At 35.8% G+C, this 21,732-nt stretch overlaps 1 protein-coding gene across 1 annotated transcript in view; it reads left to right on the forward strand.

Moving 5' to 3' along the window:
• LOC150093409 (uncharacterized) overlaps positions 1-21,732 on the forward strand; it is a 245,584-nt gene that overhangs the window by 47,605 nt on the left and 176,247 nt on the right. Inside the window, exon 6 of the mRNA XM_090413816.1 lies at positions 3,064-3,166. Within this exon, the coding sequence (XP_090269942.1) occupies positions 3,064-3,166 (103 nt within the window). The remainder of the gene's footprint in view (positions 1-3,063; positions 3,167-21,732) is intronic.

A 21,732-nucleotide genomic window follows, 5' to 3' on the forward strand; every position in this document is an offset into this window, starting at 1 on the left:
GATCATTAATAAAATTATGCATACAGGGATACTTAGCCATAATAAGGCCATTTGAGCTCGATCCTTATGTACAAAGTTTGATGAGATAGAAAAAAATACATTTTCACATACAGTATCAACAAGATATCTGTAAACCAGATATTGCATGCCCTAAAACATTCAACTCTCTATACTTGTCATTAGAGGTATAAAGATCATTCTCACAATGTTTTGCTTTATGTTTTCAGCTGCTTAAAAATTGCTAAAAATGGTAATTGTAATTCTAAAATGTTCAATTTTAATGATTGTTAAACATAACAATTAAAGATAACATAATATTATCGTCAAATTCTTGATATCCTCAAGGATATTATTATTATTACGTAACACCTCCAGGAAGTCCAGACTCATCGAGGGAGGGCACCTACTCTACAATTCATTGCCTTCACCACTCTATCCACCAAATACAATGAACCTCAACTACCATTATCTACACCAATGCCATCTACTGCCCACCGCTAGTATTTTCACAATCACAAACATCCATGCCCTTGGTGGGATTCGAACCCGCAGCCTTTTGGCAGGATTGCAGATACGCCAACAGGCCTCATATAATATGAAGAAGTATAAGAATATTGCACAGAAAAGAAAAGATCGGCTAAAAATTGGTTTGCAAGCTAAAACTCATAAAAGGTTGTAAAGCTAGAAGAATATCCTTAAGGGGTGAGCAGAATAATACTATAATAGTACTAATAAGTTTCCATTATTGCTGTCTTCCTGCCAACATTTTCTTCCACATTATTGATTATTTGTCTCATCACATATATGGTTGCATCTAATTCAGTCTTCTAAGCACTACTAATTGCATCATGGCTCCTAGATCTTAGTCATCTATAGTCTTATTCTGGATGAACCTGTTTTGCTAACATTTCCTCTCCATTCTTTTAAAGTAATCATACCACTTTGATTAATTCACACATTATTATATGAACATCATGTTCCTTTGTAATATTTTCATTTTTAATTCATCCACTGATGTGATCTTAAAAAATTAGTGAAGAACTTTGAAAATTTCCACACAGCTCTGTGATTTAAAATCGAAATGAACACTGTCTTGCATACTGTTAATTTATTGTTCTGGCTAAATCTCCCTGCTTTCATATGAATTTGTTGGCTTCCCACCATACCAGCTTTGTTTATTCTATTATCTATTTCCAAATTTACCTTGTCATCTTCATCATAAACTAAAATTTGTACCTAATATAGCTGAAGTATTTTATTTTTTCTAGATTCTTCATTGAGAATGTGGATTCCATGTTTCTGTCTGTTTTCATAGTCATTGTCTTTTTTATTGCTAATTTTCATACCAAACGTATTATAGAAAAATAGTTTTTTAATTTAATAAAAGAGCTCTGAAGACCTGCTCAGTCTTCAGAGCTCTTTTACTAAACTGAAAACTTTTATTAATTTAGCAGTACAGTCAACCCTCCTATAACGCAGTACTCTTATAACACGGTTTCCGTTTAACAACATTCCATCAACTTAATTGGCTTAAGAAGATTCTCTATAGCATGAATTTATCTATGTGTTAAATTTTTACATTTGAAATTAACGGGGAATTCCCTTCTTTTTGGTGAAGGTACATCACCATTTTCCAATTTCAGTTATCAGGGAATTCCCCTATAAGCGAAGAAACGATGCAAGATTGTTCACAGTGCTCTGTTTTAATGCTTAAAATAGACCGTATGATTGGCTGTTGCGTATTTGCGTGGATTTTTTTATCCAATAGCGCTGCCGAACTTTCGTTGTTGCAACCACCCACTTTGTCATCAATTTTAAGTGCAACTTAGTAGGAAACTATCTGTAAATCCGTGCAGACATACATATCACGATTAGTGTTCACTAAAGTGCCTTTTGCTTGCTTAATTTGTGTTATCGTAATTGGACAATATTACACAATACTATAGGTAATATTTTTTATTTGTTGTAATATAATAATAATAAAATAATTGTTAAGTTAACCCCAGGTTTGCATAATGTCAGACACAAAAGAAACAAGAAAACAGTTAAAAAGAAAGTTTATATCTCTTGAGCACAAAATCCAAATTTTAAATCGTTTAAAGGGTGGTTCCCATATAATGCGGCACGAATCAATCTGATTCGTACTAATTCTGAGTTTCTTATAGCGCGGTTTCCATATAACGCGGTATATGGTTTCCATATAACGCGGCCCGAATTAACCTAGTTTGCACGTTAAATCTGAGTTTCTTATAACACGGTTTCCATATAACGCAGTACGAATTAATCGCGTTATAGGAGGGTTGATTGTATAATGTGATCTGCAATGAAATATATTTCCCATCTGTAAAAAGGGAAATAAAACTGAATGTGAGAATTACACAGGAATTTCCATTCTGAGTGTTTGTGGTATGATTTATGCAAACATACATGAGAAAAGGCTAAGAAAAATTTGTAAGAGAAACTTGAACAAGCTGGGTCAGGTCAAATAGAAATCAGGATCAGATTTTCATTTTAAATAGTGAAAAATCATAAGAATTTTGCAAGGATCTATATCTGTCTTCTAGATCTAGAAAAGGCACATTACTAGGCAGCAAGAGAAAAGCTGTTCAAAATGCTACAGTTATATGGTATAAATAGTATATTATATTGAGTTAGAACTGAAGGAAGTAGAGGAAGATGGTTTGATGGTAAATCAGGTGAGACAAGATGCACATTATCACATAGATGCACATATTTAATTATTACATAAATTAAAAGTACCATTTATCTAATCTTAGCTTTCTTGAATCAGTATGTGACTCTTATTTATATGACTTGAATGACCTTGAAGAAGTTATTGCTTGGAATAGGATATTGAAACTGTACTTTATCAAAGTTATAATTTTTTTTTTATAAAAATGTGCAAATTGACTATGAAAGGCAACAAAATTAGTTCCATTATTTACACACATGCACATATCAGCAACTAACTCCACATTCATTATTTATTTTATAAAAGTTAGTGAATGGATAGATAATTAATCCTTTTTTTTTTTTTTTTTTGTTCGTTTTTGTTTTTCTTAGATTTTCTGCTATTAAAAACCAAAATGTATGTAATTCTTCAAAAAGATTTGAAGTTGCGCAAACGTGTTTACAAAACAACTCAAAAGCTGATACAAAATCTGAGGTAAGTAGAACTTGGTAATAGCACTTCACTTGTAGTTTATGAACATTAACTATTCCCCCCCCCCCTTTACTTTTTATAATTATCTTCTTTCACTTTAATCTAACAAACACATCTTTCTGAGAAGAACATTAATACAACTGAGGTCCTTAATTTCTTGATTAGGATACAAACCTGAGTGTGGGTTGCACATCCTTATCATCAGAGACATCTAGGGAGTCAAGAACTCATTGCTGGAGGTCATGGAGGTGGGTGATCTATGACCTCTGGGTTTAGGATCTATGAGTTTAGGAGACGGTGATCTATAAAATAGATTACCGTCTCCTAAACTCATGAACACTGGATGCAATACATCAACAGACAAACTGTTTTACTCACTCAGCTCTGTGAGAGAAAAATCTAGCATTCATCACTTTCTTAACAGCTTACAAATTTGTTATCTACAAATATCCCCCCCCCCCTTGTACTCTCCTCACCTTCCATATAACAAAAATTCCATCAGTTGATAACATATGACACCCTTTCAGAAGTTAGTAGACCTCTATCATACCTGTTTTACTAGTGTTTGCAGTTTGCATACGCTCAGTCTCTCCTTGTAATCAACATTCCATAATCTTGATATGATCTTTGTTACACTTCTTTGCACCCTTTCCACAGCTTCTTTTATTCTCTTCGAATTCTGGAGACAAAATCTGCACATAGTAGTTCAGGTATGGTCATATATCAAGGCTTTGAAAACAGGCAAAATGACTCATTTTTCACAAATTATGGACTCTATAACCGTGTTATAAATAATTATTTTAATTTCCCGATGTTTCGACCTTCATATTAAGGTCATCATCTGGAGTATACACACACATATATATGCATAGACAAGCTAAATTACAATTCACATAATATGCTGAAGAGACAATGATTTGATCAACGGTTATTCGACTGGCCTGACTTCTAGTGAAAATAAAATAAAATTACAATAAATAAATGAAATAAAATAAATTAACTACATCAAAGCTATATTCTATTTAAGACAACATCAGAGAAACATTCTTTCATATAGATAGTTTTGTTACAGTAAAAATAATGTCCTAATTTAACATGACAATTGTTATATTAGATATAGGATCCTGGATTACCTATGATCCTATTTAAAATTAACTCTGAGGGAAAAAGGTTAAGTGGGTAGAATACGTGCCTTCCATATGCTTGGGATTTTTAGACCATCATTATTGTTAAGATTAGGGTGATTGATGAGAATCTCAAAGGCCTTCTTAAATTTACATCCATACCATGTTTTGGTGTGATGCCAAAACATGGTATGGATTGTGAAAAGTGTTATGCCAAAACATGGCCTTGTGAAAAGCACCTGATGTAAACAACAGGTGCTTTTCCAGTCAATTCTGTGTAAAGTGTTCAGGACATGATCAGAATGACCAGCTTGACTATAGTTATTATATTTAATGTATCATTTATGTTCCTTTTTCGTGATAGGAGTTGTGCATCCTGTTTCTCCTATATAGGGCAAATTACAGGTGCAATGAATATGGTATACTCCATTGGTGGGCCAGTAGAGGGAGTGGATTCTTGAATAAGTTGAGTAAGTTCTTTAATTTTGCAGGAGGTTTAAAGGTGGCTTTAAGGTTGTAATTTGGTAGTATTCTGTTTATTTTGTCTGATATCCATTTAATGTATGGAATGGTTACAGTTTTATTGTAGTCTTGTTTATTTTTGTTTTTAAGTGAGGTCTTGTACAGAATTTTGTTAATAGTATTTTGGCTGTAACCATTTTTAGTAAGGTATTGCTGATAAATTTTAATTCATCTTTAAGTGCTTGTTCATTGGAGCAAATCGTCAAAGCCTGTTTTTTTAGTGTATTAATGACCCCTAGTTTTTGTGTTGGGTGGTTGTAGGAGTTTTTGTGTTATATTGGCCACTATGTGTCAATTTCCAGTAAACAGTGAAGGAAAGACTGCCAGAAGGAAGATGTGTGATAAGTGTATCTAGAAACGTAGTGTGTTCTGCTTTTCAATCTCAGTTGTGAATTATATGCGTTTGTGTTGTTTGTTTAGGTGGATGAGGAAAGTGTGTAGTGTCTAGCGGCAATGGGGCCAGATAGTGATAACATCGTCAATGTATCTAAGCCAGACTTTGGGTTTTAAAGGAGAGGAATCTAGAGCATCTTGCTCAAAATGTTCTATGTAAAAGTTAGCAATAGGAGGGAATAATGGTGAGTCCATAGCTGTGCCTTCTTTTTGTAGGTAGAAAGTGTTTTGCCACACAAAAATAGCCAGAACATAGTACATGTGCAAAGAGTGCTGTGATATTAGGAGGGAATTTATCCTGTAATGGAAGGATTGGGACATTGGTGAAGAGGGCAGAGATGTCAAAACTGATTAATAAATCATCTTTTTCCAGTGTGATGCCTTGGATTTTGTTTACAAAGTGTTGTGTGTTTTTAATATAGGTGGGGGAATGACCTACCAACTCCTTGAGTGTTGATGCTAGTTTCTTGGCTAGGACCACAAGGACCAATCACAAGCCAGTGATAACAACAACCAACCAGAAGCAAGGGTAAACAGGAGCCACCAACTGCCTTCAGTGAACAGTCACATGGTAAACCAATAACTTATGGTACTCAGCAAAGGGTTAAACTTTGCCGCAGCATGCAGAACGATTAACAAACGATTTTATTTATAAAAAGAAGCCTAAAATTTATTCCAACCACCATAGCAGATAAAATACATTTGGAAACCTCTAACATTTTAAATTTAAATTATACTAAAACAATAACCAGCAACCTAACAAAATCGAAATAATGTATAGATTGAACAACAGTGTTCCAAGTACTGATCCTTGGGGTACACCACTGGTCACCTTAACCCTCTCATGCATAGGGATCCCAAACATCCCGTAAAATATGGGATCATCCCGTTTTTGGCTAATGCATCCTGTTGTCCTGAGAAAACTTTGTGACAGCTTTTTGTCCTGTATTTTAGAGTTCAAGACTGAATAACAAAATCGATGAGTTACAATTTCTATTCTGTTATGAACATCGCTCTCCGTCATTACAGGGAACTGTAGACATGCTGTTATTTTCTTAAGGCGAGTAATGGCAACACTGCAACAATGATAAGTTCGTTAGAACAGTGCACATGTGCATTGACATTTTGGCATGTGCAGTGATATTGGCTCAGCTTTGAATAGCACAGAATGGTCCGCGTGACCCACGCCATTTTAGAAACTTGCTCCGAGAGAGACAGTTTGGTGCTTGCAGAGTATTAATTACTGTACGGCTGCTGTTTAAAATGTATGGTTTTTCAATTCTCCTGTGGCCCTGTTGAATGTTGAAAATGCCGAAAAGGAAGTGTGATCATACAGATGCTTTAAAAACTCAATTTCCGTTTTTAAAAAAAATCTACTAAATTGGGTGAGACAGATAAAGTGGAGTGTACGGTTTGTGGTGGCTTGTTTAGCGTCGAGCATGGTGGAAAGTGATTTCTTTACCAAGAAATGTATCTGGGATCCCTAGTCATAAGTGTCCTGTATTTTTTTTCCAATGTATCTGGGATCTCTACTCATGCATGAAGTTTTATATTCATTTATATAAAATTATAATGGCATGATATAGTACCATTTTATCTCACAGTATTACCACAAATTCATTAGTTTTGCTAAATTTATGTCCTGTATATGTAAAAAATGATGCCCTCATCTGAGAACATCATGCACTGATACTAACACTCATCTACACTCTGAAATTCTTCTTCTGGACTGTCAGCAGCATGGAATGTTTCATGAAACTTTTGCAGCACTGGTTTTATACATACCGCTTTGTCTTTATTGTTGGTAGGTATTGTGTCTGAATCAACAAAATGCAAATATCACCTTATGTCCTCCCATCTGTTCACTGACATAGCATCAGCTATGACATCCACGCACAGTCCATGTTCAGAAGACCAATACTGCCTTACACGTGGGTATTTTATGTATGTCATAACAAGTACAATTCCAAGGTAAATTTTTAGTTCAGTCACAGTAAGTGCTAAATTATCTTTGCCTTTGTGGCATGCATACAGATTAGTTTGTTTCACAATTTCATCCATCAATTCATCTGGAAACAGCTGTGAAAAATAATCTACAGGGCTCTCTCCGTGAATATTTACTTGGTGTTTTCCTCTAAACTGTGGTTCAGTACCAGCAAAGGGATTATCTTTCTCACTAAATCACGCTGGTTGTCTCTGTAGTGGCATATGACTAGCAACAGCTGTATTTTGCACACTAGCTGGACTTTGAACGTTGTGAGTCTGACCAACAGGGCAAGGACACTGAACATCACTGTCTTCACTTGAACTGTCACTCTTTGTAGGATCATTTTGGGGGTGCTGGTGTGTAGGATCATCATCAGAATCACTCAGCTCCAAACCATCTTCATATTCCTCCAACAGTTTTTCAATCTCCTCTTCAATACGTCTCTTGTGGTAATAGACCTTTTTTATGCCTGAATGACCTGGCTTTTGATTATCCATCTGTAAAAGAGGTGATAATGCCAATTAACACACTTTCTATTCATTTATGTTTGCAAAAATAAAATAAATAAAATTATAAAAATATTGTACAAGAACTTTCTTACCTCAAACTATTTGCCACATAGATTACCTTACAAACATATTGTCCTCATGTGAGAACAGGTTGTTTTCAAAATCGTTTTATGAATATGGTAATAAACATGAACAATTTAAATATTCACACTTCATCTACGAGGTACAACAATATATAAAACCATACTAATCTTTCCAGAAGACTCATAAAATCACCAAATTCAAATCAACAAAACAGCAGCCTTTCGCATCCTCCTTGATACACATCCTCATACCACCATGCACTGCAGAGAGATTGGTATTCCTGTAACTCTGTTGAAACTCCTGCCATCTGGTGTGGTTTCTAAGAACACTTTGGTCTCCCCAGATGAGGACTACATGCATACAGTAGCACTGAATTATGAATGAATAATTATTATTATGAGGGAAAATATATGTGTCCTCATGTGAGACCCTTATGCATGAGAGGGTTAAATCTATTAGATTCAACACCCATGTACTGCTTTCTGATACTTATCCATCAGTTGTCCATTTATCCAAACCAACAGTTTATATTCCAATTCCATATTCTCCAATTTATGCAGCAGTTTTTTGTGTGATATCCACTCAAATGCCTTAACAAAGGTGCCTTCTGATGAGATAGCAACATTATTATAAGACATGGAGCAAATTGCTAAAGCATGATCTCCCTTTAGTAAACACATGCTGTTCCTTCCAGAATATAGCTGGTCTGTCAACCCATTTCTGTATGCAGGTTTATTCACCACCACTCCAGAGATACTGATTAGGTCAGTAGTTAGACACATTGGTTTTTGCACCACACTTGGACAATATAATTATAATGCATTCTTTCCTTTCTCTTCTTTGAGGAAGATCCACTCACTTTAATCTTTCCTATGAGGCCTTATCCAGCCATCTTCTTATTTTATGACCCTTATGCTATTAGCGTACTCAATGGAGATCTTTCCATTTTTAGCCTATATCTGTGTCCCCTCTATAATCTACACTTTCCCCTTCAGTATATCCTATTCCTCCCATGAGTTTAAATTTGGAAGAAGGCTGGTTCAGAAGCCTTAAGGTAGTAGCCCTACCACTGGACTATCCATCTCCATGCTCTTCACCTGACATGGAGAACATTAATCTACTTTTAAGCCAACAGAGAAAGGTAATTGAAATGAATCTATGAAATACAACCCTGGAATAGAAATGTAAAACAAAAATGGAAATGACAAAATATAATACATATAGCAAAACTAGAACATAAAAGGAATAGCATATAAAGATATGGAATTAGACCAAATATTAAATGAAGAAATTTTCAAATAGGAGTAATTACTGAAACAAAAAAAGAAATTAAAAGGATCCATGAGAACTGAAAATTTTAATGTGATATATAGTGGAGTTGACAGAGGCCAAAGAGCACAAACAGGTGTTATGGTTCGGATTCATAATTTGCTTTCAAAACATTTAAAGTATTATAAATTATGGAATGAACGAATAATAGAAGCTGGAATAAAAACGGATAGAGGTTATTTAACAATGATTGGTTTATATGCCCCAGAAGAAGGAAGAGAAGATGATAATATTGAATTTTATAATTAGTTACAAAATATATTTAATAAAATTAAATATATTTTGTAACTTGGCAGTCTTTGTAGACCTAACTGCAGCATACGATGCCATAAACCATCTCACACTCGGAAATAAAATATATGGAATAACTAGAGACTATCGCCTTGTCCTCCTGATTCAATCATTAAACTTAACTAAACTTATATGAGGGATGTCCAGAAAGTAAGTTCCATTTTTAAATATTTTCACTGCAGTACTGCAATCGCAATGGTGCACATGCGTGTTGAGTTTGTTGATTCATTATCAAGGCATTGGTGCCATTTTCAGACATTCTTGCAGTGCGTATGGTGTGTGTTTATAATGTCTAAGAAAATCGAATCGCCCGCTGCATGTGAAATTAGGTCAGTTATCTGGCTGCATCGTGCGATCCAGAATAAACGACGTGGCATGCTTACCAGGGGCATTGTTTTGATTCATGATAATACCTGCCCACACACGGCCGGCATAACACAACAACTTCTCACCACCTTCAGCTGGGAGCAACTCCATCATCCCCCATATAGTCCTGACCTTCCACCAAGCGACTTTCACCTGTTCAAACATTTGAAATCCTTCCTTGTTGGCCGGTGGTCTCAAGACGATGACGAGGTCAAAGAAGCAGTCAATGCGTGGTTTGCATCACAGGCGGCAACCTTCCACGACGAAGGTATACAACTCTTGGTGCCCCGTTATGATAAGTGCCTGAAGAATGGCAGAAATTATGTAGAAAAGTAGTGAAAGATGTCTGCTTTAATTTCCAATAAAGTTTTTTGTAATTATATTTTTGTTTCTCTGACAGCCCATCGGAACTTACTTTCTGGACATCCCTTGTACAACACTTGCCTCAGAACCCTAAGGATACCAACCACCATCTGGAGGCATGCTAGAGTGATGGCCTTTCTGAAACAGGGAAAACACCAGCTGAAGCAAAAAATTAGAGACCCATGTCTCTCGGAAAATAGATGTTTTTTTGTGGACCTGGTGGGAGAGGAAGAGTCATTCACCCCCCCCCCCCCCATTACTTTTCAACATCTATGTCAATGATCTTCCCATATTTTCAGGAACTAGAAATTTTATCTATGCTTGATGACCTTGCCTTAGTTACTCAATCAAATAATTTCAAGTCCATTGAAACTATCCTATCATTTGCCTTACATAGTCTAACCACATATTATAGCAATAATCAATTAAAACCAAACCTCTTGAAAACCTAGACTGGCTTTTTCCACCTTAACGATAAGGAAGCCAACAAGAAGCTAATTTCTTGGGAAGGATCCCATATAGAACATTCCTGGAACCCAGTCTACCTTGGTGTGACTCTTTCATATAAAACCACACATAAAAAAAAACGAAGTTAATGCAAGAAACAATATACTAAGAAAGTTTACTTCCTCCATATGAGGTGCAGATCTTCTGCCTTGGCCTTTTGCTATTCACCTGCTGAATATGCCTGCCCTGTATGGGCCAGATCCTGCCATGCTGAAAAACTGGATCCAGCATTGAATGAGAATTGCTTCTAATAAAGGTTGCCAGAAACCAATACCATTAAGAGATCCGTATACTTTAGTTGGTATTGCTCCTCCTTCAACCCAAAGATATGCATTCTCAGTTGATGAAAGGAGCAAAAAAATGAATGATGAGCTCCACCTATTATTTGGCTCAATTCCAGTGCTCCAAAGACTAAGATCTCATTATAGCTTTCAAGCAACTGTTGAACCAAAGCCCCTCCAGAGACAAGGCTTCAACAATGGTATACACTGTACCCTAAGAGTAATATTGGGATACCTGAAGATCTTCCATCTGGTGCCCACTTGGACTGGAACACCTGGAAAAGCCTCAACGATAGGACATTGCAAACAAAATCTCATCAACTGGAGCTTCCTCACTGGACCTGATAATTGTGAGTGTGGGACATCCCAGTCCATGGAACACCTTTCTTGACCCCTTCTTTAGTCACCTTGCACCAAAGAGGACCTTATATCTTGCACAGAAAGAGAAGTTGATTATGCAAGATACTGGAAGAACATTTGACTGTATTTATTGTATATAGTTTCCATTCCCTTTCTATTTTACCTGTTATTCCCATTATAATTTACCTATTAAATTTAAGCTGTTCTTGTTTGTAATATATCCTAATTAGTTGTAAATAATGTTGTACTAATCATTTATTACTGTACCACTTGTATTTGGATATGGAATAAATAAACAAATAAATAAATTTCATGACTTTCTACTGTAACACGACATAAATCATCTGATATCATTAGAAGCTCCTCATCCTCTTTTATCTCTTTTGTCCTTCCTAAAAATACTACGAGGTGGTATCAAAAAGTTTCGAGACTAGCTCTGTTTACGAGAAATTACTTTATTTATCTACGTTTACACACTATCACCTTCAAAATAGTCCCCTTGCATAGCAATACAGCACTCCCAGCATTCCGGCCACTTCTGGAATGTGTCCTGGAAGTCTTCTTTTCGAAGCATGTTAAGCACCTTCTGCGATTAGTGCTGGATCTCTGCATTGGTGTCAAAACGGTGACCTTTGAGCTGGATCTTCATCTTCGGGAAGAGGGCAAAGTCTGCAGGAGCCAAATCTGGCTAGTAGGATGGGTGCAGAAGTGAGATCATGTTGTTTCCGGCGAGAAACTCACGTGTGAGGAGAGCTTGGTGACAGGGTGCATTGTCTTCATGGAGCATCAAGTTTTTCGCATGCCACAGATTCAGTCGCTTTTGCTGAATGTCGCCTGAGATGCCTTAAAACCTGGCAGTAGAACTTGCTATTGACAGTCTTGCCCCTGGGGGACAAATTCTTGATGCACAATGCCGCGAATGTCGAAAAAGACGATGAGCATGCACTTGATCGAGCTGCGGACCTGCCTCGTCTTTTTCAGTCGTGAAGATGATGTGCTCTTCCACTGTGAAGGCTGTTGCTTCGTCTCAGGGTCGTACCCATACACCCAAGTTTCGTCACCAGTAATGATCCTCGACATGAAGAGCGGGTCATCCACGGCATGCTGATGGAGTTCTTGGCAGACTTCGACATAGTGTTCTTTCTGCTCCTGGGTCAGCAGCCTGCGGACGAACTTGGCAGCAGCGTTGTGGAGTGTTCTCCGATGATCCTCATGCACATAGTTGCTGAATGGTTTCGACATTTTCGGGAGTCGAGCTCGTTGAAGGTATTCCTGATCTTTCATCATCTTCCAGTGGTGTTCTTCCGCTCTTGAAGCACGCGTGCCACTCATTGCAGCATGGCCATAAACTTGCCGAATTGTGTCAAACGTCTCTGTGGTAGATTTGTTTAGTTTCACATAGAATTTCATGTTCGCTCTTTGTTCTAACTTGCTGTCCATGGTGAAATCGCAGACGTGGTAACGCACGTGGTCAGAATAGCATCAGTTGCACAGCTCCCGATGTACACAGGACGATGTCTTTTGGCACGCTGACTTATGAAGGTTGGTGTTCCCTGTGACTGTGCATGCAGCCTTGTGCTGCCATCTGTTGGCATGTTACAAAACTAGTCTCGAAACTTTTTGATGCCACTTCGTATACCCCTTTTACACTCGATCCCAGTTACTACATCTGATTCTGATAGCTCATAATCTTAAACCAAAATATATTCACCAATGCAATTAATTCTACCAATTGTTTCTGATGCTCCTAACATTTGTGTATAGACATAAGTTACTGCCTGGCTTTTTTGTATACTTAAGTCTTCTATGGCCTGGTTGGGCAACTTCCTCTTTTCAGCCCACAGACACACTCAAAAAATGTGAACCAGAAGCATAATTATCCATCCCTTCACCAAATTCATAACCATGTTCAATGACATTCATATCATTGTTACTTTTACATATGAAAGCTGTTCCTCCTATGATGATATAGTTTCCCTGACACTCTGCATTAAGTTTCAACCCAGTTAATAATTTCTCCAGGCTCCTGATGCCAAATCCATATAAATTCAGGCCATCTTTCATATGAACGTATTTTAACCATCAATCTCACCACATACATCCAAAAAAAAAAAAAAAAAGCTAATAACAGGTAATTTGCTCGTGACCAAAAAAATGCAAATGTCTTTATCTTTCTGTTAAATTAATAAAGGACAACATTATGACTATTAATGAATCATTATTTAATAACAGTAGTGATACATTCTTAACAAAATTAAAAATTTATAAAACATAATTCATATAATTTTTTATCTGATTCACACATGAAAGGTTGCAAGACTTATAGCATATCAGTGTTCTCAGATTTCCTGTTGCTAATGTAAAATTGGTGTTCTTGTATTCTCTTTTTTACTGAGTGTTCACTTTGTCCAAAGTAAGAATGATGACAGTCACAAGGAACTTAGTAGACACCAGGAAGAGCCAGAGGCCTAGCTTGGGGGGGCGGGTCCGCCCTGGATGGCACTTTGAACCTTTTCGAACTGTTGTAGTGAATTCTGAAATACAATCTTGAAAACTCATTTCCAAATATTGTAATACTACTGCGAATTTTCCTCACAATTGCTGAGTGTTGCTAGTTGTGAGAGGAGTTTTTCTAAATTAAAATTGATTAAAAATTACCTACATTACTATGAAATAGACTTCGCAATGTCATCGACGATTTTACTAACAGAAAAGCAAAAAAAATAACATTTTAGAATGTTGGAATTAAAGTTATTATCATCATCAAATTCCTGACATGTACCCTCAAGGGGGTATACAGGGGGAATTAAAGTTTTACTTCAAAAATAAACATAGTGTTTTAATTTATTTCCTTATAACGTCATTTTGACTTTTTGTAGTATTTTTGATGTGTATTGAGAGGGCGGCAAACTCAGGGACCGTAAAAGAAAGCTCTAGCTACACCACTGACCAGAGGAGAGCATTTATTATCATTATTATCATGGTTTCCATCTTTGGAAGATGGAAACCATGATAATAATTTGTTGATAGGAAACTGAACCCCCTAAAATTGTATTTCTTAGGAATTCTGGAAATTGGTTCTGAGATATGCTCACACTTTATGTTCTATGCTTCTACAATTACAGCAAGAACTCCTAAACATCAAACGATATATGAAATTCAATGGCGTCTCAGAAAGGCCTACAGGACATCTTTTTAATTCCTATAATCCTCTCAAATAACAAGGAAACAGTCCCAATCCCATACATTTCAGAATGTATTTTAGAATTCTTAAGAAGCTCTCCAAAACCGTGCTTTCAATTTGCTCAAATAATTTTCCGTGTTACGAGAACGATTACAAACTCCAAATAGCTTCGTTAAATCTGGAAGGAAATGTTTTTGCTTAATGGAATTGATTCATGCTTTTGTTTATTGGGAAAAAGGCAAATATCAGTGGATAATAATTAACTAAATTTTATTTAATTATTCAATGTTTTGTATTAGTCACAAGGTATGTTCACAAAGTTAAGAATATATATGTGCACATAATAGGAAAGTAAACAGTAGGACGTTTGCTTAATTTCTGTGTGCTCTATATAGCATAATCTTCACCTAATTGTTACCTTTATTATGCCATGGTAAGATATTGACTTTTAATGACAACTTCCAGATTTTAGTAACTTCAAGCAGCCATATTTATTTATTTTGGGGAAAACGTTGGAGGAACCTAAATAAATGTCTCACATTACCAAAAATATGAGACTGTTATTATAGTATGCCCTTATGTTTTTTAAAAATGAACAATTAAATTTTCAATAGGGGAGGGGACCTACTTTGTTCTGCCAAAATCATGTAATTCAAGAACCTGGCAAAGGAATTGCTTAGGAAAAGTTCTTCTAGTCAGCAACTAGAATTGAACTTACATCATTCTTGAGGCAGCTTAGTACTATGGACGGAAATATTTCTACAGGGTTACACAATGTATCCAAAGCAGGATAAATAGTTACTGATAAAGAAATCAGTAATTATTTATCCTGCTTTGGATACATTGATGGCTTATAATGCTGGTGATGCTGTCTAGTTCTCTGTATTACTGAAAATCCACTTCAGATGCAGATATGCTTATAGTACTTCCTATTATCATCTTGCTCTGAAGAAATGCATCATTAGTATGCATATGCACCAAGCCAACATCATCTGTTCCACTGACATCAGTCTGCAGGAAGAATTAAGTTATATAATAAAAATCATTGCCCACTAATGATTTACAATTTGATCAATATTTAGTTCATTATTTGTTGAATATAGTCTTTCATGGAATCTTATCTCAGACACACATCAAAAGAGTTTCTATTCCCTATCTGAAAAGAATATTTGGATTCATAGAAAAGTTCATTTTTTTTATATTTTTTTAAATTATGGATTCTACAACTATGTTAGAATAACTCTTTTTATTATCTGACGTTTCGATCTTCATATCAAGATCATCATCTGGAGCATACATAAATATACAAGACAAGCAACCTGGAAAAGATTACTGACAACACGGCGAACCATATCCTCCAAACGAAGAAAGAAAATCTAATTTCCAAATTCCAAAGACTAAAAGATCGAATCAAAAATTAAATTAGCTTGATGTAATGTTTTTTTTCCACTAGAGGTCATGCCAGTGAGTAGCATGTGATCAAATCATTGTATCTCGTAGCTTACGGTTTGAAATGTAACGCAGCTTGTCTTGTATATTTATGTATGCTTCAGATGATGATCTTGATATGAAGATCGAAATGTCAGATAATAAAAAGAGTTATTCTAACACGGGTGTAGAATTCATAATTTTTAAATTTTTAAAAAATGAATTCTGATCACCGTGTAACACTAAAAGAAAGGACATAGAAAAAGTTCTTTATAGATTTAATTTACATATTTTAAACTCTTACAAAAATTAGTAGCATTCCCACTTTCAGTCAAGAAATACCAGCATAAGTAAAAGGCATTTTACTTATGCTGGTATAAGTAAAATAACTTGCTTGTACCAAGTTATTTTGATTAAGTTTTCAATAATGTCAGAATTGGTGAATCCAAGCCTTGAGGCAGATAAATCAGGCCTCATGACTTGTTATTTTCACTAGATAATGCAGAATCCGTTAGAATCAAATAAAAATAATTGCACAGAAGTCGTTTTAAATTGAAATGTTTATTAAAGCCTGTGAACCTTTGATTACTGCTGCAATTTCAATCATCACGATTCTGTGCAGCTCTCCAAGATATGGGAAGTAATTACATAAATCATCGTTATTTTTAAACAACTCTTCTCCCCACTCCTTCCCCCAAATGCCATTATTGGTTCCATGGTTTGTTGGACTGTAATCTTTTGGTTTATGCAGTGCAACTGAGAGTTTTTCAAAACATGTGAGAAAGTATCATAGTAAATAATGACCCAGTTATTTCTGTATTGATTTAGCTCTTAGTATCTCCACTAGTCTATCTTCTACTGATGAGACCTTAATAAAAGTCAAAACCTCCAATGGTCCTCCCACAATGCATAGCAATATACATGTTCAAAAGAAAATATGCTTTCATTATAGGATATTGGGGCAATTTGATGTAAATTCAGATGCCTCTAGATAAACTTTACATTTGATGCAGAGTCATCTTGGAGTAAAGATTTCATGTTGTTGTGAAGATCCAGCCCAGATGCTGTTTGCTCAGGCTTGAATAAAGGATTAAAATAAGAATATAATTTCTGTCTGATATAATTTACTTTGTAAATATGTATATATAAAATATATATATATATACAACTCTCATCATTTCCTGATACAGTCAGCTGCTACTATAGGGGGCTTGCAGGAACAGTTATGCAGTTGACTATCATTGTAGCAAACTAAATCACAAAAAAAACTGCAGTCAGCTCTCACAATAGCAAGCAGTACTATAACAGATTCACTTCCTATAACAAACTACTGAAAAGTCCCAACTAAAACCAGGCAATGTAATAATGCTTTGCTAAATTAAATTTACCATAATAAACTATCCACTATAACAAATCATTCCTGTGTGCTCTGAGTTTGCTATAGTAAGAGCTGAGCATACTGAAAAATCTCAGAGTACCACAGGCGCAAAGCTATTATAAAGCAAATTCACTATAACAAACTGCTTCCTTAGTTTCCAAAAGTAATGAGAGTTGACGATAATGGATAATTTGCTTAGTGAATTTCCTTTATAATATTCTGCGTATGCTGTTTTGATCAGAACTTTTCAGAGGCTTGACATAGTGACTTAATTTTTTATAATGGTGTTTGCTACTGTGATCATTGTCTGTATACTCTCAAGGGATATAGCATATATAAGCTCTACTCACTCACTTGGTCAGATTCCTTCCTAATGTCTTATTTAATAGCTCTCATATTTTCCTTTTTCCAGTAACTAACTGCTTCTGTTTGTCACTTTCCAACATGTTACAGCAGCACAAACACAACAAGATAATGCAATCCATTGCTTTTTTTTTAACATCACAGCAAATTTATAACTCAGGGAACCATTTTGTGGCACAGTAAAACAGACCTGTTTTGTCAACATTACAGATTTTATCAGGGCTAAACTTCTGCAGCAATTCGGGTGGTTTAGTTGATTTTCACTGTTCAGCATCAGCACTCATCACGTGCCTTCTTAAATTTTATTTCATGTCCGGTTTTCCATTGCGATAACCAACCATTTGTAGCTTTAAAGCTCACATGGTCCAGATTTCTAGCTAACAATTCTGATTTGGTTTTTAACACTTGACCATTAACATGCTGCCTTGTCCAGGTACAATAGGGAACCATTGATTGAGAGCCTCCTCAACGTCTGTATCCTTGCCTTCTTGCTTCCATTTATCCATAGCACAATGCCCGTGCTATGGGCATTGTGCTATGGATAGCACAATGCACAATGCCCGTTCTTCTCTTTCAGTTTATTGCTGGTCTAACAAATGTGCATTTGTCGATTTTGGAACACCGGTTATCTCTGCCAGCTGATGACGACTGGTGTTAGATGATTGGCTTTTTATGCAGAGTCATCTTGGAGTAAAGATTTCAAGTTGTGAAGATATTTCCAGCCCAGATGTTGTTTTCTCAGGCTTGAATAAAGTATTAAAACAACAATATAATTTCTGTCTGATATTATTTACTTTGTAACAGAAATAAGGTGATTTTATCTGCTAACATTAGATCTTTCCTTGGCATCTTGACAGGGGCGTTATAAAAAACAAAAAAAAATTAAATCACTACACTTGGTTACTTTTTACTAAAAAATTAACACACACACCAGTTTTAATCAAAAGTACACTACCTAGCAGTCACTGTGAGTAGAATCGTTACAGTATCAAAATGCTTGCATCTTCTCTATTCTGACTGACAGCAGCACTCTATGTAAATTACTACAGTGTGCCATCTATAGCCAATGTCCCAATAAAGTAGCAAGGTTACTTTTTACTAAAAAATTAACATACACACCAGTTTTAATCAAAAGTACACTACCTAGCAGTCACTGTGAGTAGAATCGTTACAGTATCAAAATGCTTGCATCTTCTCTATTCTGTATCCTGGCACTGACTGACAGCAGCACTCTATGTAAATTACTACAGTGCGCCATCTATAGCCAATGTCCCAATAAAGTAGCAAGGTTGCCCAAATAAGCTAAGGAACTTTCGGTTATATCCTCGATTTGTTTCTGTTCTTCAGTATTTGTTCCAAATAAATGGCTCCCCCAATTAACTATTAACTGATGCCCCAATTTACTGGAATCTACTGTATATATAAATAATTAAATAATATAAATAATGGAATAGATAGATATAAGGCCAGTCTGTATAGCTCATTGGAAGTGGTGTTTGCATCCTCTGCACTAAGCTGGCAGAAAATAAGTTCAAGTGTAGTCTCTACTGGAAGAACTTTTTTTTAAGTCTCTCTTTGACTGGTTCCTGAGTTAGTTGAACTTTGGCATGGGCAAGCAATTTTTTTTCTTCTGGAAACTCGAGTTTTTCATGCAATAAACTCAAGAAAATTGACCATGGAAACAATACTATATCAGACAATAACATATCCTGTTAGGATTAGGTACCAAGAGATGGCAACACATTTGCCAGTCTCTTCATCAGTTGCCACTTTGAATTAGCGATAGTCTTGGGCTAGCTATCTCTGATTGGCTACCGGTGAGATTGAACTGCCCATTCAGTCTTCAAAAACTCTTTACTCCAATTATGTAAAGTTAGGAAAGATTGGCAGATTTAGAAAGTACTAACTCCCATGAAAGAGTCTAGATATAGATCATTGGATCTATTTAAATTCGAACAATGAAGTAACATTTCACATGTTTCTTTATAAAGATGTTCTATGAGGAAATAACTTTTATGAAGGATTCTTGCTTTGTTCCAGTGAACTCCATGTTTTGTGGCGATAGCATGCTGAGGTTCAGACTGTTCAGGTTCAATTTAATAACATAAGATATGTTCTTCAAGGTGAATAAAAGCAGATCTTCTAGTTTGTCTAAAATAAGATAAACCACAAGAACAAGTAATCTAGCAGACACCTGGAAAACTAAGAAGTAGAAGCTTATATTAGGAGATGTGAGAAAGGTGGCAATTTTCCCTGACAGGACAAAAGGCAACAAAATAATCAGTGCTTTTAAAATTTTTGCTATGCAATCAGAAATCCTTTACACATAAGGGATAGGAATGTGAGTTATATTTTCTGGATTAGAAGAGACAGAGATTCCATAATTGTTAAATGCTTTTGTAATCAAGGAAACGTTAAATCTACCTTTCTTACCAAATTGTTTTAATATGGGGTAATTCTTTCTGTAAAAGTTCGTCAGAACATGACAAATTAGTGCAGTGTAATCAGGTCTTAATAGTCCCAGCCTTTTGACTAGGATGGTGGTGAGAATCAGTATGAATATATAGTAGCCTATATGAGTCTTCTACCTAAAAACTAAAAATTGTAAACTGCCATCTGGTTGAAGAAATGTGTGAAACATTACTCCATTGTCCTAAATTAAATAGATCCAATGGCCTCTGTCTGTCTCCTCTTTATGGGATATAGTACTTTTTAAATTTGCTAATCTTTCCTAACTTAGACTTTTAACCTACATTTTTATCTGGATATGAAAATATTTTCATGACTACAGCAAATGTGGACATAAATTTATTGCCAGCCTATTAATAAATTATATTATGCAAAAAGTGCTATAAATTTCATACAAATTAAATTGCAGTACATTTTTTGGCAAAAGTTACAAATTTTTCAAGGATGTAGTTAAGGAATTAATGTAGAGTGCTTACAGGAAACTATGCAGAGAGACATTTCAGTATGGGATATGTTCAGCCCGAAGTGTGATTCAACTCTCACAACATCGTACCATGCTTAGCACCAAGTGAATCATGAGGTCTTGAGGTAAACTGGTCCACATATTGTTTGTCTCAAGAAATCAAACAAGGTAAGGCCTTGTTTGTTTTCTGGAGGGGAATTTTGAATAGCAATGTGTCTCCCTATTGCATCCCAAATGTGTTCTATGGGGGTTGAGATCTAAAGAGTGTGCTGGCCTCTCAATTCAATTAATATCCTCAGTCTCCAGAAGCTTCTCCACTGCTCGTGTATGATGTGCTGTGGCATTGTCATCCATAAAAATGAATTCTTTGCCAACAGCACCACAGAAGAATTAAACATGACATTGAAGAAATTTGTTGCAATATCGTTCACCAGTCATAGTCCCTTTTTCCAGCAATTGTAGCTTGCTATGTCCATTAAGCATGTTGCTTCCCCACACCATGACCCTGGTACTGCTGTATCTATCCCTTTCAAGAGCATTCTCACAATAGTAAGCTGTACCACGTTCACGCCAGATCAAGTGTCATCTAGAATTAGAGGAAAGACAAAAACGACTCTCATCTGTAAAGAGCATTAGCCTATTGATGTTTTGTCCAATTTTTATGGATACAACACCACTGAAAATGTGCTGCTCTATGATCAGCTATATAAATGGACGCAGAGTACAGGCCTTCAGGTATGTATGTGTACCTACTTGTCACAGACATCTTGCTACAGTTTGTCAAGATATCTGCATACTTGTGCTTGAATGGAGCTGACCTGCTACGGTGCATCAATCACATTTTGCTTTTATAAACAAAAATCTGTCTTCGTGCTCCATGTTAGAGCAAGGGTGACCTCTTAACAAATGTCTGGAACACTTTCCATTGGTTTGATGTGCTGCCTAGAGTCTGGATACAATGCTATATGAGATTCCAAACTCTCTCAATATCAGTAATTTTGTGGCCTTGTTCAAGCTTTCTAGTAATTCTTCCCCACATGAAATCCTCTAGATGATGTCTTTGAGATATTAAAGGCATCCAAGTTTGCAACTTTATTCCTTCATGAAAAGAGCTTCCTTCAAATGCAAATCACATGCTTTTTGCCTTTTATCCTGTTGAATGCTATCA

Source organism: Typopeltis vanoorti, chromosome 24 (genome assembly GCF_054136105.1).
Source record: "Typopeltis vanoorti isolate ZY-2024b chromosome 24, IOZ_Tvanoo_1.0, whole genome shotgun sequence".
Classification (NCBI taxonomy): Eukaryota; Metazoa; Arthropoda; class Arachnida; order Uropygi; family Thelyphonidae; genus Typopeltis; species Typopeltis vanoorti.